Here is a 24,962-nt window from a genome sequence, read left to right on the forward strand (position 1 = left end):
TGTCTCCAGTACCTGGACTCTTTTTCCCTACAATAAATACATAATAATATCTTGTGGGAGCTAATTTCAGAATTATCACTCTAAGAAATTTCTCCATAGATAACCAGGCAGTGGGTACCGGGAGTGTCAATGAATTTAGACTTAAAAAAAAAAAAAGGAAATGATTGTGTAGATAAATTGAAATAAATTTGATGCATGTATAACATTGAGAAGGTGAACTAGTTAACTGTTAAATGTTTACTTCAAGAAGATAACATTTTGACTACCTGGTTTTTACTCTTCCTAGCACTTCTGTGCCTTAAGAAGAGAGTGTTTATGTATCTTTTTATGATACGTTTATTTTATTTTTAGAGATACCTGTAGTATAACAGCGTTATGATCAAAGTCTTTCCTTACTTGAGATTTTAAAAAGCCCCCCTTTGCAATCATGCATGATTAACAGAATTGTGAAAAGGGTTTTAGTTTTTGTTTCATCTAATCAATAGCTCAGATCTAACCTGGAGAGAAAAACTGACACTTGAGTGTCTTATAACTGAATTCATGTTCTTGTTACTTTAAAAAAGAAAAGTTCTTAAAAGTCAGTCTTGAAGTAGTAATTTATTTCAATGAAACTAGCTCCTAAATACAAGAAAATGTTGATACAGAGATTGGCGGTTTTTCCTTTCTTGGAGGAGAGCCTTTAGATTTTTCTTAAACATTAAAGAAGGAATGGGAACATTGGGCAAAGATCTTGCCCCCGTGACCAGAAGATGGTATCTTTATGCTAAGGACCTCTAGTCAGAGCAGAGTTCATGTCATTCCTTAACTGGTAAATCAAAGGTTGGAAAAGTTAAGCGCTGTGAGAGTAAACAGGTAAAGAGCTGTTCAGGGGCTTCACTCCCTACCCCTGCAGAAACACAATCTGTGCAGTCAGAGAGATGCTGGTGTGGGCCTCCAGACCTCTGGGCTCTTTCTTTTTAGATTAAGAAATATCTGAGCCTTTACTGAATATTAGACCCTGAGCAAAGGACTATGGGAAGGTAAGAAGGGGGGAGAAAAAAACCCAGAAAGTTTCAATCTTCTACAAAATGTTGCCATGCAGAAAGAAGCAGAAATTGAGGAAATTATTATAGTAGAGTTGGAAATGAAATGCTAAAAAAGAACAAAATATCTTGAACTTGCTTCCCCTTTGGATATCTCTGTCAGCAAGAAGATACTGTCAGCTCTTAAATCTGATTTTCCCCTCCTCAAATGTCTGGTGATGAGCAAGTGCAAGTCATCTTTCAAAACTGTGGGAGCCAAGGGACAGCGTACGTTTCACATCTATGAAGTGGAGCTATGGAAATTCATGGAGCAGTTTGTTGATTCTAATGCCTTGCATCTCTTGGGACTGTTCTCATGAAATCATTGTCTTATATATAATGCCTTTCAGCCCCGTAGCTTGAGCTTATGAGAACTGTCTTAGGAGACAAAGAGCACGCATGAGACAAATATTACATTCCATTGTTTGAAGCAATTTTTAGCTATGATCTTGATTTTAGGTAGCCTTGGAAATAACCACTCACTGACTGGCCCAGATCAAATGGCAGTCCATTGTGAGTATCACGGAACAGAATGATATTTGTTTTATTATATTGTCTGTGTGGCATCATGAAGGAGAGAAACATAAAACAGATGAATCAGTTTCTTAAACTGTGTTGTAGTCAACACTGAAAACAAACTATGCCAGTGAATTCGATAGCTGGAACAGAAAACAAGAGAAAAGGCATTTCTGAGGCAGAACAAATTTCCATTCTGAAGAAAGGTTTTGGCTTTTATTTGATGTTTTCTGTTCTAAGTTTTTTTTTTTTTTTTGGCATTAGGTCATGGTAGTAATTTCAATCTGTGAGATTAAAAAAAAAATTCCTTCATTTTCCTCTTAAAAATTTGGAGAGCTTACAGTCTTCTATACCACAAGAGATAAGGAAATTTAGCCTGAGGTAGAGCAGAGGCGCCTCTTTCCTCTTAGGGCTAGTCCTACAGGGAGGCAAAGGGGTGTGACTTAAGTAGTGCCAGGAAATTTGCCATGCCTCAAAATATCTCCCTTACCACCTGTCATGCAGCCTGGTATTCCGTATTTAGATAGTCACTCCTTTGGTGCATGAACATGCAAATACCACTGGGAGGGACAACACCTTGCTATTATTATAACCTAACTCTTACACTCTATCTGTGTAAGGGATCTGATTTCCAAGGGACAGCTGAAATCAAGGGGCTTAGAGATATGAGAAATGAGATAGCACTGTTTCCCTTAGGAGATGAAGGAGATCTAAACATGGTTCAGAAAAGCAATAGCCAATAGGATTTACCATACATAATGAGTCACCTGTTTTGCCCTAGTAATTAATCATCTTGTTCTTTGGTTATTTTCTAGCTGACATTGACGATATGAAAATATGCTATGTTTTAAGAGAAGGGGCTAATGCCACAAGTGACGTATTCCATTTTACAGTTGAAGATGGTGGTAAGTGTCCACTCTCCTGTTGGCATAAACAGGGAGAGTGACTTTTACTCATTGCTCTTTGGCAACTTTAGTACAAGGAGTTGGTATCAAATATTTTATGCTCACCTGAATTTATACTGAGTGAACTTGGTGTTTGCTATAGACAATCTTACATTCTCAATCTGACACAATATACTCTGCAGTTATGGGGAATACATGTTCTAGTTACGGTATTCTTGCCTTACGATTTGTAAAGCACTGAAGGGAAAGCTCTATATAAATAGGATCCCCATGTCCAGTTGTTCATATGATGCTCTGTGTAAAGCTGCCTGCTTGAGGTGACAAGAGGGTGTTGGAACCAGCCCAGCTCCACTTGTAAGCCACATTGCCTACTTCGGTGCATCTGCCCAAAGAGGGTGCCTTTTTCTAATTTGCTTGGGTGCTATGTGGACTCGTGCTGATGGATAATTCATTGCATTCACTGAGAAATCTGTGCTAAAGAAATGGATGGTTCACCTCACCAAGCTCAGTGTGTCTAATGATTATCTTCGTTTGGGGGATTTTGTGACTTAGTCTAACAAAACTTTTCCTTGGTGACGTCTGAATACTGCAGAGACTAGAATACGACCTGTGACCTAAGTCTCCCCAGTAATTTATCGTCATTGCTCCCCCAGAGCCCTGCCTGCCTCTCACAGTCCTCAGTTCTTTCCCTAACCCTGCAGACGAGGAGAAAAGCTGGCCGCTTCTAGATTGAGCGTAAAGATGTTGTGTTCTCAAACGCTCTCAGGAGAAGCCGAAGAACCTCAGCGAGAATGTGTGCTGTGTGAACAGGACCCAGTCATCTGCTTTCCTTAGGATGGTTTATAAAAACAGCACATTATTCTCTCATCGACCTCAAAAAGTTATATGCTTCCTCTTCCTAGTTTTTGAAGCATCAAATAGCACTTGTTTAAAATATTGTTGGATGTAACAGGATCACATCTCTGAAAGACGACATCTGCTAGTGTGTGCTAGAGAGGCCAAAAGAAGTGTGTTAAAGTGGGTTCAGCTATAAGATTTCTACCATAAATTTAATATGTTTCGTGCCTTTACTTTTTAGTAACCAAATCATACTTTTGTATTCTACATATTGTTCAATGAATCTTAGTATAAAACCAAGTTCTGAGAAGGAAAACATAATCTGCTTGTTGAATGTTGCTGCCCAAATGGGAAATTCTACTGGAAGTAAACTTCAGAGTGAGACTCTGAAATAATTCAAATCCTTATTAAGGACTTAAATTATTGGTTAAGGACTAAGTTATTGGCTCAAACTACCACATATACCTGTGAGAATGACTGAATGAACCTCAGTAGCAAAAGTATGATTTTCTTCAAAATTACCCAAAAAAGTTTGAAATCCAATGACTACAATTCCAAGACATTGTAGCCTCTACCCTTTTTATCTTTTGCTTTTTCTCTCTTGCTTGCTTTCTTATACATCCTATTATTCTGCACATTTCTTTCCTTAGTTGAATGGAACGGTAGCATTCACTTTAAAATTCTGGTCTGTATTCAAACTTTGGAAAACGTTATGCTGTATCGTATTTCAAAATATTAAGTGAAGAATGACTAGCTGAGGAGACTGGGTTTATTTTGGGATTTACTGAAAATGTGGCTGAGCCTCTGAAGACTGTGTTTATGGAAATAGGAACTAAATCACTTCAAGAGCTTTTTCAGAGCTAGAATTTCATGTGAGAGAGAAAAATTCCAGAGAGATTGTCCTTTACGCTTCTCCTAGCTGACGTGGCATTACTTACAGGGCTCGGGGAGATGCTGGCAAACAAACCGTGGGACAGAATTTACCTTAATTCCCCTGATGCTAGAACACGTCCCTGTGACAGAGTGAGCACAGAGATCTGCAAAATTAAAAAACAAAACGTCACATATATACTTCAAAATAGTTTTAATCTGATACCTTTTAAAAGATTTTTGCATTGTCTTGTAACATATTTTAATATTTAAATGAGAAGTGCAGCGCTATTTAAACTTACAGAGTATCTTGAGTGAATGTCCTCTCTGGGAGATGTGAGGTATTTTGCCAAACAGAAACAAACAAAGAAAAAATTGCAATATTTGTGATAAAAGAAAAAAATAAAGATACTCTTCCTTTCTATAAAAATAATATTATACTAAGAATTTTGAATTTTTTCTGACCTATTATATCTTCTAGTAGCACAGTCAATAATTTTAGCAAAATATACTCTAGAGAAGATCTACTTTATAGACTAATATGAACACTTTTTTTCAAAATCTCCAAACTTACCAATGTAAATTTCATGAACTAGAAAACATGTTTGTGAAGACACATTTATGGTATCATTTGACATTTCTCAAAGATATGTATGTCTCAGGAATTACGGCAGGTCCTTGAATCTTAAGAACAAAAATCACCCTTGTTTCTCAGTTGGCAGAATCTAGGTCTCAGAGCAGCCAGGTAACTTCCCCAGACATGCCCATCCATCCAGGAAGTAACAGAGCTCCCTCACTGGTACTTACTCTTCCCATCTAAGTGATGAAAGGCTTTTTGGAGGGGAGGGTTTGGTTACTGAGTTCAACTGTGGTGATTTATTATCTTTATACGATTATAGTCAGCCTATCCATGAACCATTCCCATGAAACATACAAAATGCTTCTAGCATGTCACGTCTGGGAAGCAAGTCAAGACACTGCGGCATAAAACCAAGAACTCGCTACTACCAACTCTCCTTCCAGTCCACTAAATTCACTTTCTTCAAGCCAACCCGATCGATTTTAGGATAGTGACTATCTAAGGAAAACGACTGGAGCAAATATAATCCTCAGATCACCTTAAAAATAAGATATAGCTTTTAACTTCAGCGCTCAAGACGGGGAGAGGAGATTGAGGGGAACAGAAAACTAACATCTTTTCTTCTAGATTTCTTTATATTATCCTAAGAACCTGGATAGCCACTGTGTTGGGGCTCAATGAATGTTGGTTAATATAGCACATGTATACACACACACACACACACACACTTCATGCACACAGATCCTTATATAGCAGGATTCTTTCAATTCAGTCTTAAACCTATATATGATTTATTATTTGTTTTCCTTTATGCAGTTTTGCCCTCATCGTTCCCCATGAGCATGATAAAAAAATTATTATTTTTATTTGGTGAAAAAACAGCATCACAGATACCGATAACTGATCTCCCTCAAGTTGCACAACCAGGCAGCTAGAGGCAAATGTGAATCCCAGACTTTTTTCCCCAAACAGTAACTTTGATACTTATTCAAGATAGGCATAGGAGGGAGGAAGACTTGAATTTTTCTGAGGTCTCTGGACGGAATTTTCAGGAATGTTTAATAGATGAGAATGAGGTCAGAGCAGGATCAGCTGATGAATGCAAAGTTCTGCATTCTCTGAAGTGTACATTTTTCTTTTAGAATACGTTAAAGGTCCCTGTATCCCAGCATTTATAGCATTCTTTCCTGATATCATCCTGTAGTTTTCCTAACTACATGAGGAAAAATATTTATTCTTTCTTAAGTTAAACGTAAGTTCAATCAGCCTTCAGGTACCATTTTATACTTATTTTATCAATTAAATTACAAAGAAACTTGTTTAAAAACATCACTTCAGGGGATTATGATGAAACAGGTATGCTTCTAAACTACTTTTGACCTTGTATACTGAGAAAGTGAAGTTGGAAAACCATCTGTGAATACGTAGTTGCAGTCATGAAGGCTGTAACGTTCCATGTCTTGAGACATGGCTCAAAAGAAGCAAAAAGTTACAGGCACACATGTTCATCATGTTAAAAATAGCAATCTGAAAATTATTCTAAATGTCAGTAAAAATAGAAAAAGCTTTTTAGTAATGACGGCAACATGACAAAATGTTATGTAGCCCTTAAATTCATAATTAAAACGTCTGCCATAGGGTAATTCTTAACGTGATCATTTAGTGATGAAATATGTTTTTTGGAACATTAGTGACAAACATGAGAAGGTTATGTCAAGATAGGTCATCCATCCAGGAATTCTAGGGCCAGTCAACACATGCAGACTCACAACCTATAAAGTCACAACCTATAAAGTCAAAATCGGACTTAGGGGACGTGCTCCTGTTACCTGTGGCTTCATGGAAGGAGCTTTTGTATATGAACATCTGTCACCCATGGATTTAGCTAAAGCAGCCTCCATTTCTTTTATTTTCACCCTTTATGTCTTCTCAAGGGCAACTCCATATAGTGATGATGATGATGATGATGATGATGATGATGATAATACAGACTAGGGAAATATATCCTCCTTTGATAATTGCCTCTTCTAATTCAAATTCCAGAACTAGTACCCTGGAGTTTTGTGGGGAGCAAAAAGCACGCATTCTTTTACCCCCTTCATAGCAGAGCATTTTTTATCTGATTCCTCCTCAGCACTTAATGCGCCATCACTTTCCTGTGAGCGTAGGTGCCAGCGCTCCCGTCCCTTCTTTGTTTTCTCTCCCAGGGGCCCCTCCAGCTCTTCACTGTGATGTAAAAGCTTATCTCAAGTAACTATTCCAGGTATGTCCCACCCTAAAGACTGTTAATAACCCTTCAACATTCCCCTCAAATGTCATCCCCTCTCCGGAGCTGCTCCCAACATCTTGATGACAGAGTTAGTCCCGCCCTTTTTTGTGCTTCTGTCCCTACCTTTATTAACAGTAAGACTGTTGTAGTCTGACTGTTTGCTAATGTGAAGAGCTTCATTAGCAGAGAAGGAACTTTTTCAAATCAAAAATGTGTCACTGATCTTTCTACCACAGTGTCGGCCAGGAGGTGAACGCACAGTAAATACTTAACAAATATTAAAGTAAGTGAACAGACAAATGGGAAAAAGAAGCTCTAATATAAGGATCAGTTAAATAGTATTTTAAGAAAAGCTCCTATAAACAATTTCCAAGGGACCCTCTGCATTCCTTTAGAGCATTCTCTTATCCTAGCATTAATTTAAATCCCTGTGGCACCAAGAAAGATTTTTTTTAGTAAAGCTTTCACATTTTTTAACACATGAAACAAACTGCTCTGAAAATGCCTTTGAAACCTTCCGTGAAATACACTTAAGATCGAAATGATTCACAGGAACCACCAGCTCAGAGCTCACGTTATTCTTAAAGAATTCTTTTCAGGGGAAAAAAAAAAGTTACCAGCATAATATATAAATTATTACACAATTTTAAAACTTAAAGAGAAATAGACGTTTTCTATAAATCACTGAAATTCAAAGGCATTATATACATTTGTATGTCTCTTGTTTGTTTGCTTGACTCAAGTCTAAAGCCTCAGCAGCAGATTCAAGCTCCTTCTTGATGGGCAGAAGGAAGAACTAGGCTATGTGATCATCTGCCTTGGAGCACCACGCAGGAGGTGCTCTCCTTTTTTCTCCATTGTGAACACTGGCTTGCTGCTTCCTCACCTGAGCTCCCACATGACCTGGGCATGCCGTCTTAGGTAGTCTGTTTCCGGGTTTTGGCACTGAAACTGGGATGTCAGACATGACATACGTGTTGGGCCATGACGTTGTGTATGGTCCATAGCCAGACATGTGTTGCCACTGTCTTTGATTGTGCCTCGGGGTGCCCAGTTTTCCATCTGCCAACATCCTTAATTCACATGCTATTGAAAGATATAAATAGCTTCTTGACATAGTAGAAGAAGCTGCAGAGTCATTTCTGTGTATGAAATGTCAGTTAAGGACAAAGCTTTCAAATTTTTACTCCGTACTTGACGATTGAATACTCAGACCCAAGGAGACTGGAAGCTCTTCACGGTAGCTAGAAGGAGCACACGTTTTTGCTGGAAGGTGACAAGTAACGTCAGGGTTTAAGGCAAAGTCATTCTTGATAATTAGCTTGAATTTAAAGCAAGCACTGGAAAAATATAAATAAGTGCAGTAAGTCGGAAAACGAGGTCTGAGTACAAACATTAGAAGATTATACAGACATATTCAGCTTAGAGAAAAAAGCAAGCATTCTTGGCAATAAAATTAATTGCTAGTGACATGAGAACCAGGGGAAAGATACCAGTGCCTTAGGGAGTTATAATAAGAGGGTGAAGTAATGGCAGGCACTGAGACAAGTATTTTTAATCTGTATGAGAGCACGGATCGACTAGAATGCAGACCCTGGGAAGAGGTGTTGGCCACAGTGGCATAACGTTTGTGAGACTTTCTTCTTTCATTGAGCAATCAGAACAGTTCAAGTCATCCAGGTCTTTCTATGCCAGATCCTTACCTTTAAAAAAAAAAAATGAGTCTATAAAATACCTGTGCTGTGTCCATGGAAGAAACCGTGCCTTTTAAATAGAGAAGTGTAAACTAAATTTTATTATTCTTTCAGTTCATTCCAAAATTATATGTCATTTGAAGGTACTGCTTTTATCTGCTTTAGTTCAGAGGAAACTTTTCTTAAATCATTAAATCTTCCCATGAATATGAATCCTTATTAGATATGTTTTTAGAGGGTTAGCACGATTCTGTGTTTACTCTCAAAACAAATGATAATCACCTTTTGAAAACTAAGCAAATCTTTCGTAAGTGATTAAAATACCGTAATCTCAAATCAAATATTTACTTGTCGTATATATTACATAACTGGAAAACATCCCATCTGTCTCTTTAAGTTTGCCCTGGGTGGCTGGCAGGAATGCAAGGTGCTGCTCAGTGGTCTGGTACACAGTTGTAATGAGTATGTTCCTATATTTGCTAGAACCTCTAAGAATACAACAGAGAACCAGAGTGCAATGAAGAGAAGGTTCAGGGTTTCTATGGCAACACTTACTTGGTAAAAAGAGTTTCCCTATTCATTTACTTATTGACTTGTTCAACAAGTATTTTTGGAGCGCCCACTACGTTTCAGGTATCTACTGGGATCTGGGGAAACAATGATGAACATACCAGCCGTGATCTTTGCCCTGAGGCTCCGATAGGTATGGATGATAAAACAGCAGACACATAAAACATTTATACGTTGTTTAAAATATTGTGGAGATTATAATTAGAGCCAAGGTAGAGATGCAGCTGTCAGGAAAGGCCTCTGAAAGGTGATATTTCAGCTTAAACTTAGGACGAGATAAAGCTGCCGCAGGAAGAAGGGAGGAAGGAATGTTCCGGGCAGAGGGAAAAGCATGTGCGAAGGCATCGAGCTTTGTGTGTCCAAGTGACCGGAAGGGCACCAACAGGCCCGGAGCTCAACTAGCAAACCCGAGAGTGGGACAAACCGATGCTGGAGAGCTAGACTGCGGCCAGATGGTGCAGAGCCTTATAAACCCAGGGCAGCAGTGTAACTCTTGTTGTAAGGGAAGGAGAAGCCCCTAACCCCTGCAAAGTGTTTTATTTTTTGGTGGGGGCAGGTAGTTAGGCTACTTATTTACTTATTTATTTAAAGGGAGGTACTGGGGATTGAACCCAGGACGTCACGCATGCTGAGCACATACTCTATCGCTGAGTTATACCCTCCCCCCACCGCCCCGCAACTTGCTTTAAAGCAAGGAAGCGACATGTTCCAATTTATGTCTTCAGATGATGACTCTTGTAGCTGTAGAGTCAAGAGGAGGCATCAAGGAGAAAACAGGGACACTGAGGGGAGGCTGATGCAGGAAGACAGTTGTGCTGTGGAGAGAACAGGCTTGGGTGATTTCACATCTCCATCTGTAGGACTTATTGGTGGACTGGATTAGGGGATAAGGAAAAAAGAGAATGTAAGCATGATTCTGGGTTTCCTGGCCAGCGGAGCGTGGTGTTGCCATTCATCGAGGTGAAAAAAACTAGAGAGGCATGGAAGAAGTTTCAGGGAGGAAGTTAAGGTCATTTCAAACATATTCATGATGAGATGTCTTACTTCCTTGAAATGTGTACACAGGAAGGCTGACCGCCTGACCCTGCTTATCTGCCTCTCCATCGAAGTGAGGGGCACAGCCTTTGTGGTTAGAACTGGACCAAATATTGGTCCTGCCCCTTGCAATGATGGGTGATGTGACCCTGAACCAAGTGACCGAGCACTTCTTCGCCTCGGTGTCGTGTGTAAAGTGGGACAATGACAGTACTTAGCTAATAGGTTCTTTTGAAGATTTAAGTAAGATGATTCGTGGAAATGAGACCATTCCTGCCGCACAGTTCCTGCCGCGTAGTAAAAACTGTACGGTTTGCTGCTGCTCACGACGAGAGTTTCCGGAGCTTTTCTGTTTTACCTTCTTTTTTTTTTTTTCTTGCTTATTTTCCCTCCCTCCCTTCTCCTTCTGCCCTTTTCTTTCTTCCTTTCTTCCTTTTTTTTTTTTTTTCCTTTCTCACAGTAGTTTTGTATACAGCTTGACTGTCTGTTCTTGGTGGAGAGCTGGGGGATACAGGGATGAAAGCCGAAAAATAATGAATACTTCTTCAATGCTGAGTTTAAAGGCTAAGAATGCTTCCAAAGTTATTTGACCATTAGTAAGTAGCTAAGCTAAGATTTTCATTAATCTAATAATAATGAGTTTTCCCTTGGGTCAAATCATGGAAAGGCGAGCACTGCGCCTCTCCAGCCCACTGCTCAGGTTTTACTTCTCTCACTGGAGGTAAAAGTTGTATAAACTTGAAAGTTAAATATAGTAACCTGCTTTGAGTAAACATCTGGATTTAGCAGTTGTGAGGCTCAAAGGACGGTTTTGATTTCAAGTGTAGTACCAGCTGAAGATAGTGATAAGATATCATGTTTGTTCAGGTCTTGGAATCACCTAAATACATTTAGTATAGAACGCTGCACTCACACAGCTGACAGATGCTCCAGGTAGTCAGTATTATAAAGAAAAAGCAATTAAATAAATCCATCTTTAAGGAAATTAGTGAATTTAAGTAATAAAAGCATGCATTTTGAAATTCTCCATCTAGGTCATTGGAAAATAAGTGTCGTGTGTGTGTATATATATATAATATATTATATATAATGTGTGTTTATATATGTAGCTCCTAATTTGTTCCTTAACTGCTGAATATTGCTTGTACAAATGATTTGTAGTAAACACATACTTCTTGATTCCATGTAGTAAAAATGTAAAATCTTATTTTCCTGTGGTATTATGAGAAAACTGTCTGCTTTTTAAAATCTTGTCCCTCCAAGGTTCTTACGAATAATGATTGGGTTGTATGTAGATTTTATTTAACAGCTTTATTTACTTGTTTCTACCTGATAAGAATTAAAGCCACGGGTCTTTCTGAAATATTCCACTGAAGTCAAAGGGACAAATGTCATACTCAATCCTGATTAAAAGTAAGGAAAACTGACATCTATTGTGATAAAGCGATGAATGTGTGAACCATGCACACAAATAATATAGATGCTTTTGTTTCTTCACAAATGTAAATTGATTTCATAATGTACATTTCCTAGGAGCAATAATGTTTGTGTAAATGAGGGGGTAAAAATAGTCCTTAACATTTTGTTTTAAACCGTTAGTGTAAATTTACTAAAATCATCCATTTATTATCCATTTCTGTCCCTAAGAATCAAAAATCAATTGCCAAATCGTGACACATAAGCAATTTTTTTCTTGAGAAAATAAATATCAGGATACGAAAACAGTGTGGCTTGAAATGGTTTATAGTTAGAATTCTTATATTGTTATGGTAGAAGGTTCCAGAATAAGTTATTCAATTATGGCTAAATGCCATTTCGCATAAGATTCGCGTTTTGCTAAGGCTATTAGTATTCTTCGTACTAAGAAATTAAAAGGAAAAGATTAAGGGAAAAATAATTCCATTAGCTATGTTTAGTTTTCAGTTGAGAACTACTTTGTATTCTTTTCGTTCATTTGAAGTAAGCTTGGAGAACAGCACCCTCGTGGTACCTTCTGATGAAGGAAGTGAGGACATTTCTCCTCTTTTTGTTTCAAGAGAGCTCTCTGGCCGCTTCCCTCCAGACAGAGAGCAGAAGGGCCAGCTCCCTCCATTTCTCCACTGCTTTTCCCTGCCCAGGAAGGTCTATTCATTCCATCTCGCTAAAGCCCTACCTGTTGCCTTGAACGCCACTTCCACAGCTGGGAGAGGCAGGAGTTGAGAACACTGAAAACAGTGTTTCCAAGCATAGCTCAAGAGAGCCACTTTAGAACTTGAAAACAAAGTGGTAAAACTGGTCAGTAGACTTCAGAAATCCAAGAGGCAGGAAAGAACCATTTTGTGCCCCCATAATCCTTCTCTTGCATTACTTCACGTGGAAATGTCCCACAATTAAATGCGCTGCGTCATTGCTATAGAATTAAGAAAGAGAGGTTATATTTAACCACTTAAGAAGTTGTCATTAACTATTGGAAAAAAAAAAAACCCTATTCTTGCTCCCTAAACCTCAAGGACCATTTTATTTCACCATGCATGTCCATCCAGTTACTAAATCTGTCCATTTTACCTGCTTCCTCAATTTATGTTGAATCAGATGCCTTCACTAACTTTATGGCTCTTGCTTCCATTAGAATCACACTGAGGTTTATCTCAAATGATTTAATAAATGTAAACTGCTTAAAATAATGAGTGGCATGCGTGTTAGCTATTTCCCCCAGCTAGAACATAGTGTGATACCCATGAGAACCCTCTCTGGGTTTTGAACTATCTCTGTTTTCCACCTTTGTTTTTCTCTGATGCATCCTCAGTGCCTAGAGCATATAGTTGATCCATAAACGTTTGTTGAGTGAATGAACGCCTTTTTTCTAATGTGATGCTCCTAATGGAGCTCTTCATCTCTTGTCATTTTCTCCTCTGATTCAGATATACACTGTTTCCATAGTTACCTAAAAATACTAATTATCTTTTTTTAAAAAAACTTCTGTTCTTCCCTCTGCTCCCACAGTTAATTTTCTAAAATGCAAATCCTCTGATATCATCTTTACTTTCCAATTCTCAATGGTCTCTTGCTTGGCACAGAATAAAATTCAGACTCTTCTTGATGTACCAGTTGGCCGAGTCTAATCCATCCAGTCACACAGCCTTTTCAGGATTCCCGCACATGCTGTGTGCCTTTCCTTCCCTCCCAGGCATCCTTCCACTGCTCCTGCAAGGGATTTAGCCCAATAGTATGTTTTCTCCCTGACTTCTACCCCTGTTGTTAATTAAGGTCAGACATCACTTCCTCCGTGTTCCCGTAACTACTTACATTTGTATCCAGGGACAATACTCAAAATACTGATTTATATATCCATAAAGTGATCTATATAATAATTTACATCATTGTCAATTGTAAAATTATATATATACATAATTATGAATGTGAATATATATATTCATGAATATAATTACTTACCAAGTGATGTAAGTGACAGCACAATTAATAACAGCATAGTATAAGAAGGTTGTTAATATACTATGCAGTATAACATAGTATATAAATATTTATATTATTATATAAATAAATATTTTATATAAAGATAAGAAGTGCTTACAATATAATGTTATAGTACACATTACTCAGCAGATCACTAATTTAAAATCTTTTGTTTTGATGTCATCTTTTATTTAACACAGCTTTCACAAACTAAAGGATACCTTCCCCGGGCCATGATTTGACACAGGAACAACCCCTTCCGATGACTTTGCCCTCAGATTGGTCATTATTCAATGATTTGTGTCCTTAATTGTTAGAAAATAGCTCTCAGCATCAGTGGTGTTGTTTATGTATATTCCTGTCTCCTTGTCCAGGACTTAGTCTCCACATGGCACTTTGTAGGAGGTCAGCAAATATTTATGGGATGAAGTTGTGAATAAATATCGACGGTAAATACTTACTGGTTTCGATTTTCTCTTAAGGTTGTATGTGGAGTATCTTTGGAAGCCAGGAGAAGAATCTAAGGGAAAATAGAATAGTCTTACCAGTTGGAAAGAATGGAAAATAAGAGCTTGTCTCTTCTAGCTAGCTTTCAAACACACACAGGTGCATATGAACATATACTTTCCCAATATTCTTTGCGTCGGCTTTCATGGTGACATCAAACTCTTTGTCTTCCTTGTTATAAGATGGGTTTCCTCTTCTTATGTGTATATGCCTGAATGTTTCTAGGTTAGAAGTTTAGCTTTTAGACATTTCAGTTTTATAGATGCTGTAATTTCTTTGACTTAGTTATTATAAAAAGCATGCTGAATCTTACTGATTTATGGTCTAGACAACACTGAGAATTGGATGAACTTATACTCTTAATAGACTCACTTCACTCCCGTTTTCCTACATCATTTTGACAGAGCCAAGAAAACTCACCATTTCCCCTCCCTATTCCCATCTCTACCTCAAGTATGTACGTGGGGAAAGTCAATATCCATAAGAAAATGTACAAAGTCAATTCAGTGATACCCGACATCTGTTTCATTTAATTTGGGCAAAAAGTAGGACTGTAAAGGATAAAGTAGATTAGCAAAACATTTTACAGCAGAGATTCTTCTAAATAAATGTTGTTGCTAAGTGATGTGATAAAGGTGGCTAGAAATAAATGAGTCTCTGTTTTACCTGCTTGATTAAATATTCACTATATGAATTTATACAGTGATTGTGGTGAAGACCTTGTTTACAGGGCCTTTCAAATTGTAGAAACAATACAGCATTTGATTTTGAGATTTCAGAGAAAGGATTGTCTTTTAAATAGAAGAGTCAATTTTTTAATGTGTTGATCAAGTCACCAGTTTATTACACTCATGTAGACACAGTTTTTCAGTCTTATGACTTATTTAAAAATTAAAAATAATTTTCAAATTTGAAAGCAATTTTCCATGAAAAGACTGAAATGAATTGAGTCCATTCACAATTATAAAAACATGGATTAAAAAGAGCATAGAATCTACCAAGACCACTTAATACAGGTTCTTCCATATCCTTATTTCTTCCTTAGGGATAATATACACAGATAGACCCCTTCTAGTATTTTAATGATGATTTAGTATCTTTATTAAGTAGAATTCAGAAAGCATTTTATATATATTTCTATTTTTAGCCCATCAGTTACTTTGAGACACACACACACACGCTCACACACATGCTCACACACACAGACTTCTCCTGTGGGACCCTAGGATGTCACTATTTGGTAACCAGTTTTACACCTTAGTAAGTTAATAACATTTTCCTGCTACCAGTTCCAAAATTGGCCTCTTAAGCAATACTATGAAAAGAGGCTGAAGATACTTCATTACCTTCTGAATTACTCCTGAATGGTAATTTGATTTGGCATTTAATTCTCACAGCAGTGAGGTGTCTATATCAGATGCAATGTCTCTGTCATCCTCATTTCTTTTACTGGTAGGTCTAGCCCTTCAATCATCTAAACATCTTTAAAACATTTTTGGACCCATCTGCGTTCTCTCTTCCAGGCTAACAGGTGGAATCAAGCTGCAGTCTTGCTGTTTTTAAGAGCTGATGAGACCAAGACCCCCCTTAGCATTCCTTTTCCCTTTTTAGTATTAATGGAAAGAAAGTATGGTTTATAATGATCTTTTGAACTTTGAATTCCTGGCATTCTTCTTCAGAGCATCTGCTAGCTCAGAAGTCATTTTACATTGATAAGCTGTACGTAACAGAGTTTCTTTAGTATTTGCTGATATCTCTTATTTTACCAGTCTCTCTTTCCTTCACTATAAAAATTTACACTAATACATTTAAGAGATAAGTCTATTACATCTAATAGACAATTATCTGTTAATTACATAACCTCAATTTTGAATGTAGCCATCATTGCAAAATTTATAGTGGCAGGTTGGTAGCAGGCTTGCAGATAGAAGAGATGGGGAACTGTTACACTTTGTACATAACCAGCAATTTACCCCTAGCTAGCATACTGGATTATCCAAAGAGCAATCAGTGATTTTTATTATCCCCATTTTACTTATGAAGAGAGTGAGACTCAAAGAATTGAAATGAATTTCTCAGAGTTACTGTATTCACTTCTTATTGCTGGATAACAAATTATCAGAAACTTAGTGACTTAAAACAACACAAAATTTATTATTTTATGGTGTGGAGATCAGAGTTTTAATATGGATCTGACTAGGTTAAAATCAAGGCATTGGCAGAGCTGTGTTTCCAGTTCTTAGAGCCTGCCTGCATGCCTTGGCTTGTGGCCCTGTCTTCCCTCTTCAAAGCTAGCCGTGTAGCGTCTTCAAAAATCTCTCTAATGCTGACCTTCTGCTTCACACTTTCACTTAAGAGGACCCTTGTGATTATACTGTGCTCATCCAGATAATCTAGGATAATCTTTCTATCTCACAGTCAACTCATTAGCAATCTTAATCAGTATGCAATCTCAATTCCCCATTTGCCGTGTAAAGGAAAATATTCACGGATTCCCCAGGGTTTAGGATGAGGACATCTTTGAGGGGCCATTATTCTGCCTATCAAAGTAATCCTCTTTATAGGGAATAAACCAAGTGATGAGTCAAGTCCAGGTTTGTCCACATGTTGGTAGAATTCAAGAGACTCAAGACAGGTCCTTCTATGCAAAAATGTCTCACCCACTGCCTGCCATAATACCTGAAATCCATCATTAGACTCAGTTTCTTCGAGGTTCATATGTAAAAGTCATCAAGAATCCCCCAAGTAAAATTCAGACATCACAAGTCCTCAGGAGAAGATTTGTCAGCAGTTTACTGAATACAATGAGTATTTCAGGGGCAGGAAGGAAGGGAAAAGCATAGCAAAGAAGGTCATTAAAAGGGGAAGCATAACGAGGCCAGTTTTCTCCCCAGCCCGTTGTATCATTTGGCCCAGAGCTAGTCTCAGTGGCAGGATTTCCCCCTTACTTAGCGATACGAGGCATGTACAAACAGCGTTGTAATTTTTCTTTGATGTATTTTCTATTTTCTTAATCCTTATTTACTACTATCCTGTTGATACTTGACAATTCAACTCCAAAGAAAAATCAATTGGCCCGCTGTCAACTAGAATGGAGACGGATTTGTCTAGAGAGATTGACACTGAATGTAGTCAATTTAATTGGAAAAATTTTGTTGAATTCTCGGTATGTGCAAGCCACGGGGCTTAAACATGTAGGACATACATGTGCTCGAGCAGATACTAATTGCACCTCTATTCTGGGTAGACGCTGACATACAAAAGCTTTAATTCCACATGAATTGAAGAAAGTTGTCTGAATCACATCCTATAAACTTAGATATCTGGAGTGTCCCATGTACCCAGGCAGGACTTCTGAGGCTGCTTTGGACCAGAGTAAAGGTAGATCTGCAGCTCACAGCCTAAGGGGCAAAAAGCTTAAGTCTTCAGTACAAATGAATTAGATTGAATTGAAGATTCTGCACAGTGTTTTGCAAATACTTTATGAGGCAAATGACAGACACTAAAGAAACCAGAATTGAGCAATCTGGTTCAAAAGGGAGAGAGAAAGACTGAGTCTAGACATCATGGGGCCCTTTGACTTCCCTAGGATGCGGGGGGAGATGTTAGGGTGCCCAGAGGGTTGGGGTCCAAAAGGAGGAGTCCTATTTCTAAGATGTATTATTACTCGCCTCAACATGGATCTGGTATTAACTCAGGGTATCCTAAAATGTGGAAGTAAACAGATATTTCTGTTCATGAATTTGATGAAAAAAGACACTATGACTATAAAATAATTGTGTGTTTGGTAGGTCCAGAAGAAAAAAAAAAAAACTCATATTGGCTGGCAGTGCATTGAAGTTAAAGTCCAGAACTTGAGGAAAGTGAGACAAACTAAGACATCAGAGGGAAGGGAGCCCAGATAGGGGACCGGGAAGGTGACAGAGAGCAACCAGCAGGACAGGAGCAGCCCTGGATGAAGACAGTGGACCAGAAGGAGAGCAGGGGTGGCCGAGGTCGCCCCCTGGGGTAGGGAAGTGGCATGAGCCACACAGCGGGATCGTCAGCGGGGGCATTTGTTGTGGGACCACTGCAAGCTGATCCTTTATGTAGAACAGCCCCATTCCCCGTGCCAGACCAAGGATGGGTGAATTACAGATGACAGCAGCTGGTGCTGATCCAAAAGGCAGGTTAACAACAGATTTTATGAGAAAGAGTAATTGGCCAACCTATGCATATTCAAGCAATAAAATATCAACAGATTCTGAAGCCGTGGAGGAAAAAAGTATTAACTTTGTAATAACTCGTTTCTGAGATGAGTCTAACTCTGGATACCATTTTAGCACTGATGAATCCAGTCATTTGCCAGATTTTATTCTAAGTAATAATAAACTAAGTAGTATTTACCTTTGCATTTTAGTGGAATAAATACAGGCTCATTATCTTCTTGAGGTACTAAAAAAATACCAGTGCCAGAAAATAAAGCCCTGAAAATACCAAGTTTGAAGACGATGACAGTTTCCATCCTTCTTGAATACCACCTGTGACTTAGAATAAGTTCTCAGCCCCAGCCAGGAATCAGAATCGCCCGGGGAGTTTTTAAAAGTCCTGAAGCCCAAGCCAGCCCCAGAAATTTGAATCTCTGGAACTGGGACACAAACATTTGGCTGTTTTTTTTTTTTTTTAAACTCCTCAAGTAATTTTAATATGCAGCCAAGATTGAGAAACACTGACTTAGAGAAAATAAGTTCTAAATCCTGCCTGGAATTCTGACCTCTTTTTTTTTTTTAACACTGATTTAACTGACTAAGCTGAGTCTATATTGCTTGAGAAGCAGTTCTCAAATTTTAGCATGTATCAAAATAACCTGTAGGACTTGCTAAAACACAAATTAAAAGGCCCCACCTCCAGGGTATCTGATTCAGGAGATCTGGGGTGGGGCTCAGGCAATGCCAGGGCTACTGACATTGGAAGCACTTTTTGAGAACCTCTGTTTTGAAAAGATGATGCAAAGATAATCGAGCAGGGTTTACATATGGTAATATTTTTCCAGCCTACTGCTTGTCTGTTTGACCTTGGAGATTCAATCTATGACCCAGAATTAGTATCAAACATGAGATTTCAAAAATTTAATGTTACTCATTTCTGACAGTCTGTTGAAGAGGTCTGCAAAAAAAAAAAAAAAAGTTTTGCTGAATGTTGAAAATTTAAGCTTTGAAGTATTTAAAACCCAGCTGGAGATGCCTGTGGGGGTGTGCTGCAGTCAGCGTGTTTATTCATCTTAAATCTGTTAATATCTGTGTCTGGCACATAGTAAGCAAGCAGAGCTTGTTAACACATGCATACGTTTTTCATTTTGTCAAACATAAGAAGAAATTTTTGACAAAACTACTTATATAGAGAAAATTTCCTTCGTTAGCATTTTGTGACTTGAGGTGAGGGACGGGGAGAAAGATCTTTTGGTTGAAAAGATGTGGAAAGGGTTTTTAGGATCCTTGCTCTGTGTGTGGTGTGACATAATCGCCCCTTCATGATCTCCTGAAGAAAATTTCCATGATAGCTAATATCTATTGAACTCTTTCTATGTCTATTCCTTCTCAACCAAGGTCTCATGAAAGAATTAATCCCCAGTGCCTGAAAGCATCTATTGTATGACAAGAATTGACTTCCTTAGCACGCGTCTAGCGTGGCACGAGCTATGTACCACCCTGACAGAATTGGGAAAATAATTATTCCGATCATTATCTGTAGGGCTGGAATCTAGGAATTGCTCCAAGCCCTTTGTAGCTAATAGCCGATTTACTTCTCACAACCATCCTGTGAGGAGACCCCATTATTTGCTTCCATTTTCACAAGGTAAGAGACCGAGGTACAATTAACTAATTTGCCCAGATCAGATCATAAGTAGCAGAGGCAGGTTACAAGCCTAGCGCAGTCTGATGCTAGCACCTTGTTCTGATTCGCTCTGCTACACTGTCTTCATTACGGTTCTAATGTTTCTGGTGTTAGGCGTGTGTTTCTTTTCCATTTTCTCACTTGCTGAGTCGGATGACCCAGTACATCTATGCTTCAGACTTGCCCCTCAGAAGTCTTTGCCTTCCATCCTGTGTGTTAAAATTGTATCTCTGACTAGCTGGGGATGGCAGTGGGAGGCACAGCAAGAAGGAATGGGAAGTCGGCTCTGCCTGTGGAAGGGAACGAACCTTGGCTTGAAATCTGCTATGAGCCTTATGCAGTGTCACACTTCGTGCCCACTGGAACATTCTAAGAGAAAATATTTTATGGTTTAAAGACACGGCGACTCAGAAAAGTAAAGTAACTTAGCCAAGATCCCTCAGCCAGCATATGACAGAATCCACACTGAGGTAGCGCTTCAAACTGGGGGAAGTGGGTGCTGATCAGAGTTGTCATTTCAAGAACTCAAGATTTTTAAAACAATTTTTAATGTAAAATACAAATTATTCCCATAATAGTAGCATCATCACTCACTGGTGCCTGCCAGGGTTCTTTCTGTTGAAAGTGATTGAACAAAACAACTGAAGTTTAAGTCAAAAATAAATGTTTTTGCTTATGTAATTAAAAGCCAGGAGAGGCTGACTTCAGGGGTGATTTTAGACCTAACATCATGAGGGCCTGAGGTCTTTCGGTTTCTCAGTTTGGCTTGGCTCACCTTTGCTAGGTGGCTTCATCCCCCAAGGCCACATGGTGACAAGATGGCTGCAGCACTCCCATGTCACACCAACCACAGTCAAGTCCAATGGGATGAGCAAGCTTTTTGTAGCAGCAGTTCTCATGAAAATCAGAGATTTACCTTAATGGTACCAGCTAAGGCCATATGCTCTACCCATGAACCAGAAAGCGCTTTAGTGGACAGACCTGGGTGACCGGCTCCACGTCTGTAGCCATGGATGTTGCTGGGGAAAAAGAGTCTTGGAATAGATAGGTTTTCAGTGTAAGTTATACTTGTTTTGAAATATGCTTTTTAGGGAAGAAAAGAAAGAGATGAAGTTGCAACTAGGATTTGGGGGGAATTGTACATAACCCCCAGCATGTGTTATATTAGCCACAGCCAGTAATTGGGGTGTATAAATGGAAATGCAGACACATACACTCATTTATTGGTCATTTTTTTATTCATTAACTGTTTCCATCTGACAATTTTGTGTCCAGTACAATACCAGCTGTGGGGTTTAGAGCAATGAGTTAAATGTAAAGAATCATTGCTTTCATGGAAAAACAAACAATGGACAGGCAAACAGGTAAAATTTTTAAATGGTTATAGATTGTGAAGAGCGATCTAAAAATAGAAAGAAACAAACAGTGGGCGAGGTGGAGAATAATGGGAAGATGGGCCAGTGTAGGAGGTCTGTTGACTCTCCCAGCCAAGGCCAGGGAAGGCCCTTGTTAAGTTGCAGTCAAGCTGAGCCCTAATAGGTGAGAAGGATTTAGCCCCGGGGAAGACTTGGAAGAAAAGGAGCCACTCAGAAGGAACAATGCAGGCCATTTCTGCAAAAGCCTGAGGTCGAAAAGAGCCTCACTTCTTCAGAACTAACAGAAGACCGAGGCAGCTGAAGTCAGGGGAAGGAGAGGGAAGGTGGGCGGAAGCCAAGTCATCAGAGCTGTTAACCGTCTTAGGAACCGGGAACTCCATCTGAAATACAGTGGGGATCATGGAAGGTTTCTAAGCAACTAAAAGAATTAATCTAATTTACTTCTGCCGATCTCTAGAGAACTGATTTGGGTTGTTTCTTTTTTTTCCAAGCTCAAGTAATTGGATAAATGGCAAGGCTTTTTGCCCGCGTGGGGGAAGTGACTTGGGGAAAATGAAAAGTTCTGCTTTCAACGCGTCAGGATGGAGATGTCTCTGGATGAGATGAGGCAGCAGGTGTGAAATTTCATATGGAACTCACTGAAGTCTGGGCCTGTTTTGAATGTAGGTTTTATAATTATTCAGATCTGGTGAGGCCAACAGACTAGGATGCCACTGCCCACTAGAAAGATAGCTTGTTCCTGACAGTCCCCAAGAGGAGGCGTACACCACGCCACATGGGGCCACACAGGGAACCACCGGGGTTGGTCAGGAGTCACAGGGAGCAAGGGGAGGAGACTTGACTCTTGTTCCCACGAGCAAGGCAAAGTAGGGTGAGCAGGCTTAGGACTGGCTGGTTTCAAAATTTTCAGCAATCTCTGGGGTACAGAGACCATCTCTAGCTGCCTGGTGCCTGGATGACTGGGATGATTAGGGCAGAGGAATATTGCCCCCTGGAGTGTAAGGACCCTGTGGAGGAGTTGGCGCAGAGTGCATGCTGTGGACTGGCTGGTTTGCATATGAAAAGCACGTTGCTGGGAGCAAAGCCCCAGACTCCAGAACATCAAGAATACAGAAAATAAGAAAATATAGTTAATATAGGATTGGAGGCATGAATTTGTAAATGGCTCCTACCGTGGGTGCATGGGGAAGGAGTTGGTAAATAAAGGTTGAGAGTGGCTCACGATCCCAGATAACCCTGAGAAACACTGAAGAGTGCATCCAAAAGAGAGGGGAAGGTGGGATAAGGTATAGCTCAGTGGTAGAGCACATGCCTAGCATGCACAAGGTCCTGGGTTCAATCCCCAGTACCTCCATTAAATAAAGAATTAAATAAATAAGCCTAATTACCACTACCCCCTCCCCCAAAAAAAGAGAGGTGAGAAAACATTCTTTCTTTATTGTTTTTTTCCCCTGCACTTGTAAAGATTATGGCCATGGGAAACCTAGACAGAGAAATTACAGCTTCTTTCCTCACCCTACCCTGTTGCCCAAACTGTTTTTATGTGATGTTTTAGCATAGACGTGTGATTGTGGGAGGAAGAAATAAAAATATTTACCCATTATGCATATAATGAACTTCCAGCTGTTGCTGCACCTTAATCTGGAATCCGATAGATGTTTCTAAAAGAGCTAAGTGGTAGTTCAGTTAATCGGTTAAGACTTCTGCCAAGTTGCTAGGTATTTTAATTAAAATGGTTGAAATGAAAGGTGATGATTGTCAAGCCTGAGAAAATAAGGTTCTTTCCTGACTTTAATTAAGGCGCAAAGAAAGTATTGTTTTAACTCCCCAAAGCTTACTGGAGGCAGTTTTTATGCTTTAGGTACAATTTCAGCTGTACTCACCCAGAAATTTTCATCTGCTGCACCAAAACACCTCTAAATCCTAGGTGTTCAGATTTTAGATTCAAGTCTAAAGGATAGAAAGCTTTACCATATCATGGATATAAGTAATTTAAAAAAAACCACTCTGTGTCAGGTATTGTTCTATTCATTTATTTAAGACGCAGAAGAAAGAAAGAAAGAAAGAAAGAAAGAAAGAAAGAAAGAAAGAAAGAAAGAAAGAAAGAAAGAAAGAAAGAGAAAGAGAGAGAGAAAGAAAGAGAAAGGAAGGAAGGAAGGAAGGAAGGAAGGAAGGAAGGAAGGAATACAGATCAATGCTCTACTCTTCAAATGCATTTGAAAAATTTTCTTTTATAGATAAAATATTCCAGGCAGCGAGCACATTCATTCACCATTTTATCTAGCACCTAGCATCGCCCTGGGCACACAGCAACCTGTCAATAAAATCTAGTGACTAAATGAGTGCACGGACGCCGAGTTCATCGCAATGGCAGCAGTTATCGTCCGTGTGATGAGTGTGGCTACGTCCTCATGCTTCCTGAGCTCCATGGTCTTGCAGTATCTTTCTTTCTTCAGACCTGTTTTGCTTCTGCCAATAATATTTCATAATTTTATTATGTAATTTTAGTGATGGAAAAAGTGGAACCATTCACAACTATACAATTAATTATATTCCACTTTAATTATAATTATCAGTTAATCCAAGCTTGTTACATGAGCATGGCGTATGTGCAGCCAGCTACACACCGGTAACATTGCCAAAAGTTTTCGCCAAGTCAGTTTAACCTTATAAATACATACTGGACGTGAGGTTGGCCCATATCTTGGACAAAGAAAATTAGGCAAGTAGAGGTTTAGGATATACTTAGATTCACACAGATAGTTAATGGCACATTCAAGACTAGAAGACTCAGATGAGCTTAACTCTGGTGAACACATGATATTATAGATAATGCAGAGCATTGTATATTCTTTTTCTTTCTTTATACTTTTCTACCTGGTGGTTTTCTGAGTCTCTGATAAGGACCAGGCAACATGTTGTCATTGTCAGGACTGCCAGTGTTAACCAGTTTTCACCAAACAAGATGAATGCTTCAGGAGTGAATATTCACTGAGTGTGAGCTTTCGTGGCCTCCACTTAGGTTATTTAGAAGATCACATAACAAAGGCTTTGTGTTTGAGATGGAATATTCACAAAGACTTCCCACCCTATCATTTCCATGAATATGGTTTACAAGACACTAAGCTCATGAGATGTTCCATGAAGCTTCATAGTAAATTCTATGTTTGGGAACTACTGTGTAGAGAGTCACTATAGTTTGAGAGTTCTGAACAAAAGAAACCTTTAACTCAGCACTTCCCATACTCTGTCTTGATCACAGACATTTTCTTTTGCAAGTAACACCAATTAGTGTGCCATAGGATTTGTCTTCCACGTAGGCACGCTGTGGGAGAGAATGATGAATTTTTGGTGCATGTGAAATTTCCCTTCTGGATTATTTTACTTTTAAGACAATATCGAGATAAGAACATGT

The 24,962-nt window shown here is 38.9% G+C and overlaps 1 protein-coding gene across 2 annotated transcripts in view; it reads left to right on the top strand.

The window, feature by feature from the left end:
• FREM2 (FRAS1 related extracellular matrix 2) overlaps positions 1 to 24,962 on the top strand; it is a 133,918-nt gene that overhangs the window by 7,801 nt on the left and 101,155 nt on the right. For both annotated transcript variants that reach the window (XR_012079950.1, XM_072976152.1), the window contains exon 2: positions 2,393 to 2,482. Coding sequence is in view for 1 of the 2 variants with exons in the window: in XM_072976152.1 (XP_072832253.1) it covers positions 2,393 to 2,482 (90 nt within the window). In the remaining variant the exon portion in view is untranslated. The remainder of the gene's footprint in view (positions 1 to 2,392; positions 2,483 to 24,962) is intronic.

This window comes from Vicugna pacos, chromosome 14, assembly GCF_048564905.1.
Source record: "Vicugna pacos chromosome 14, VicPac4, whole genome shotgun sequence".
Classification (NCBI taxonomy): domain Eukaryota; kingdom Metazoa; phylum Chordata; class Mammalia; order Artiodactyla; family Camelidae; genus Vicugna; species Vicugna pacos.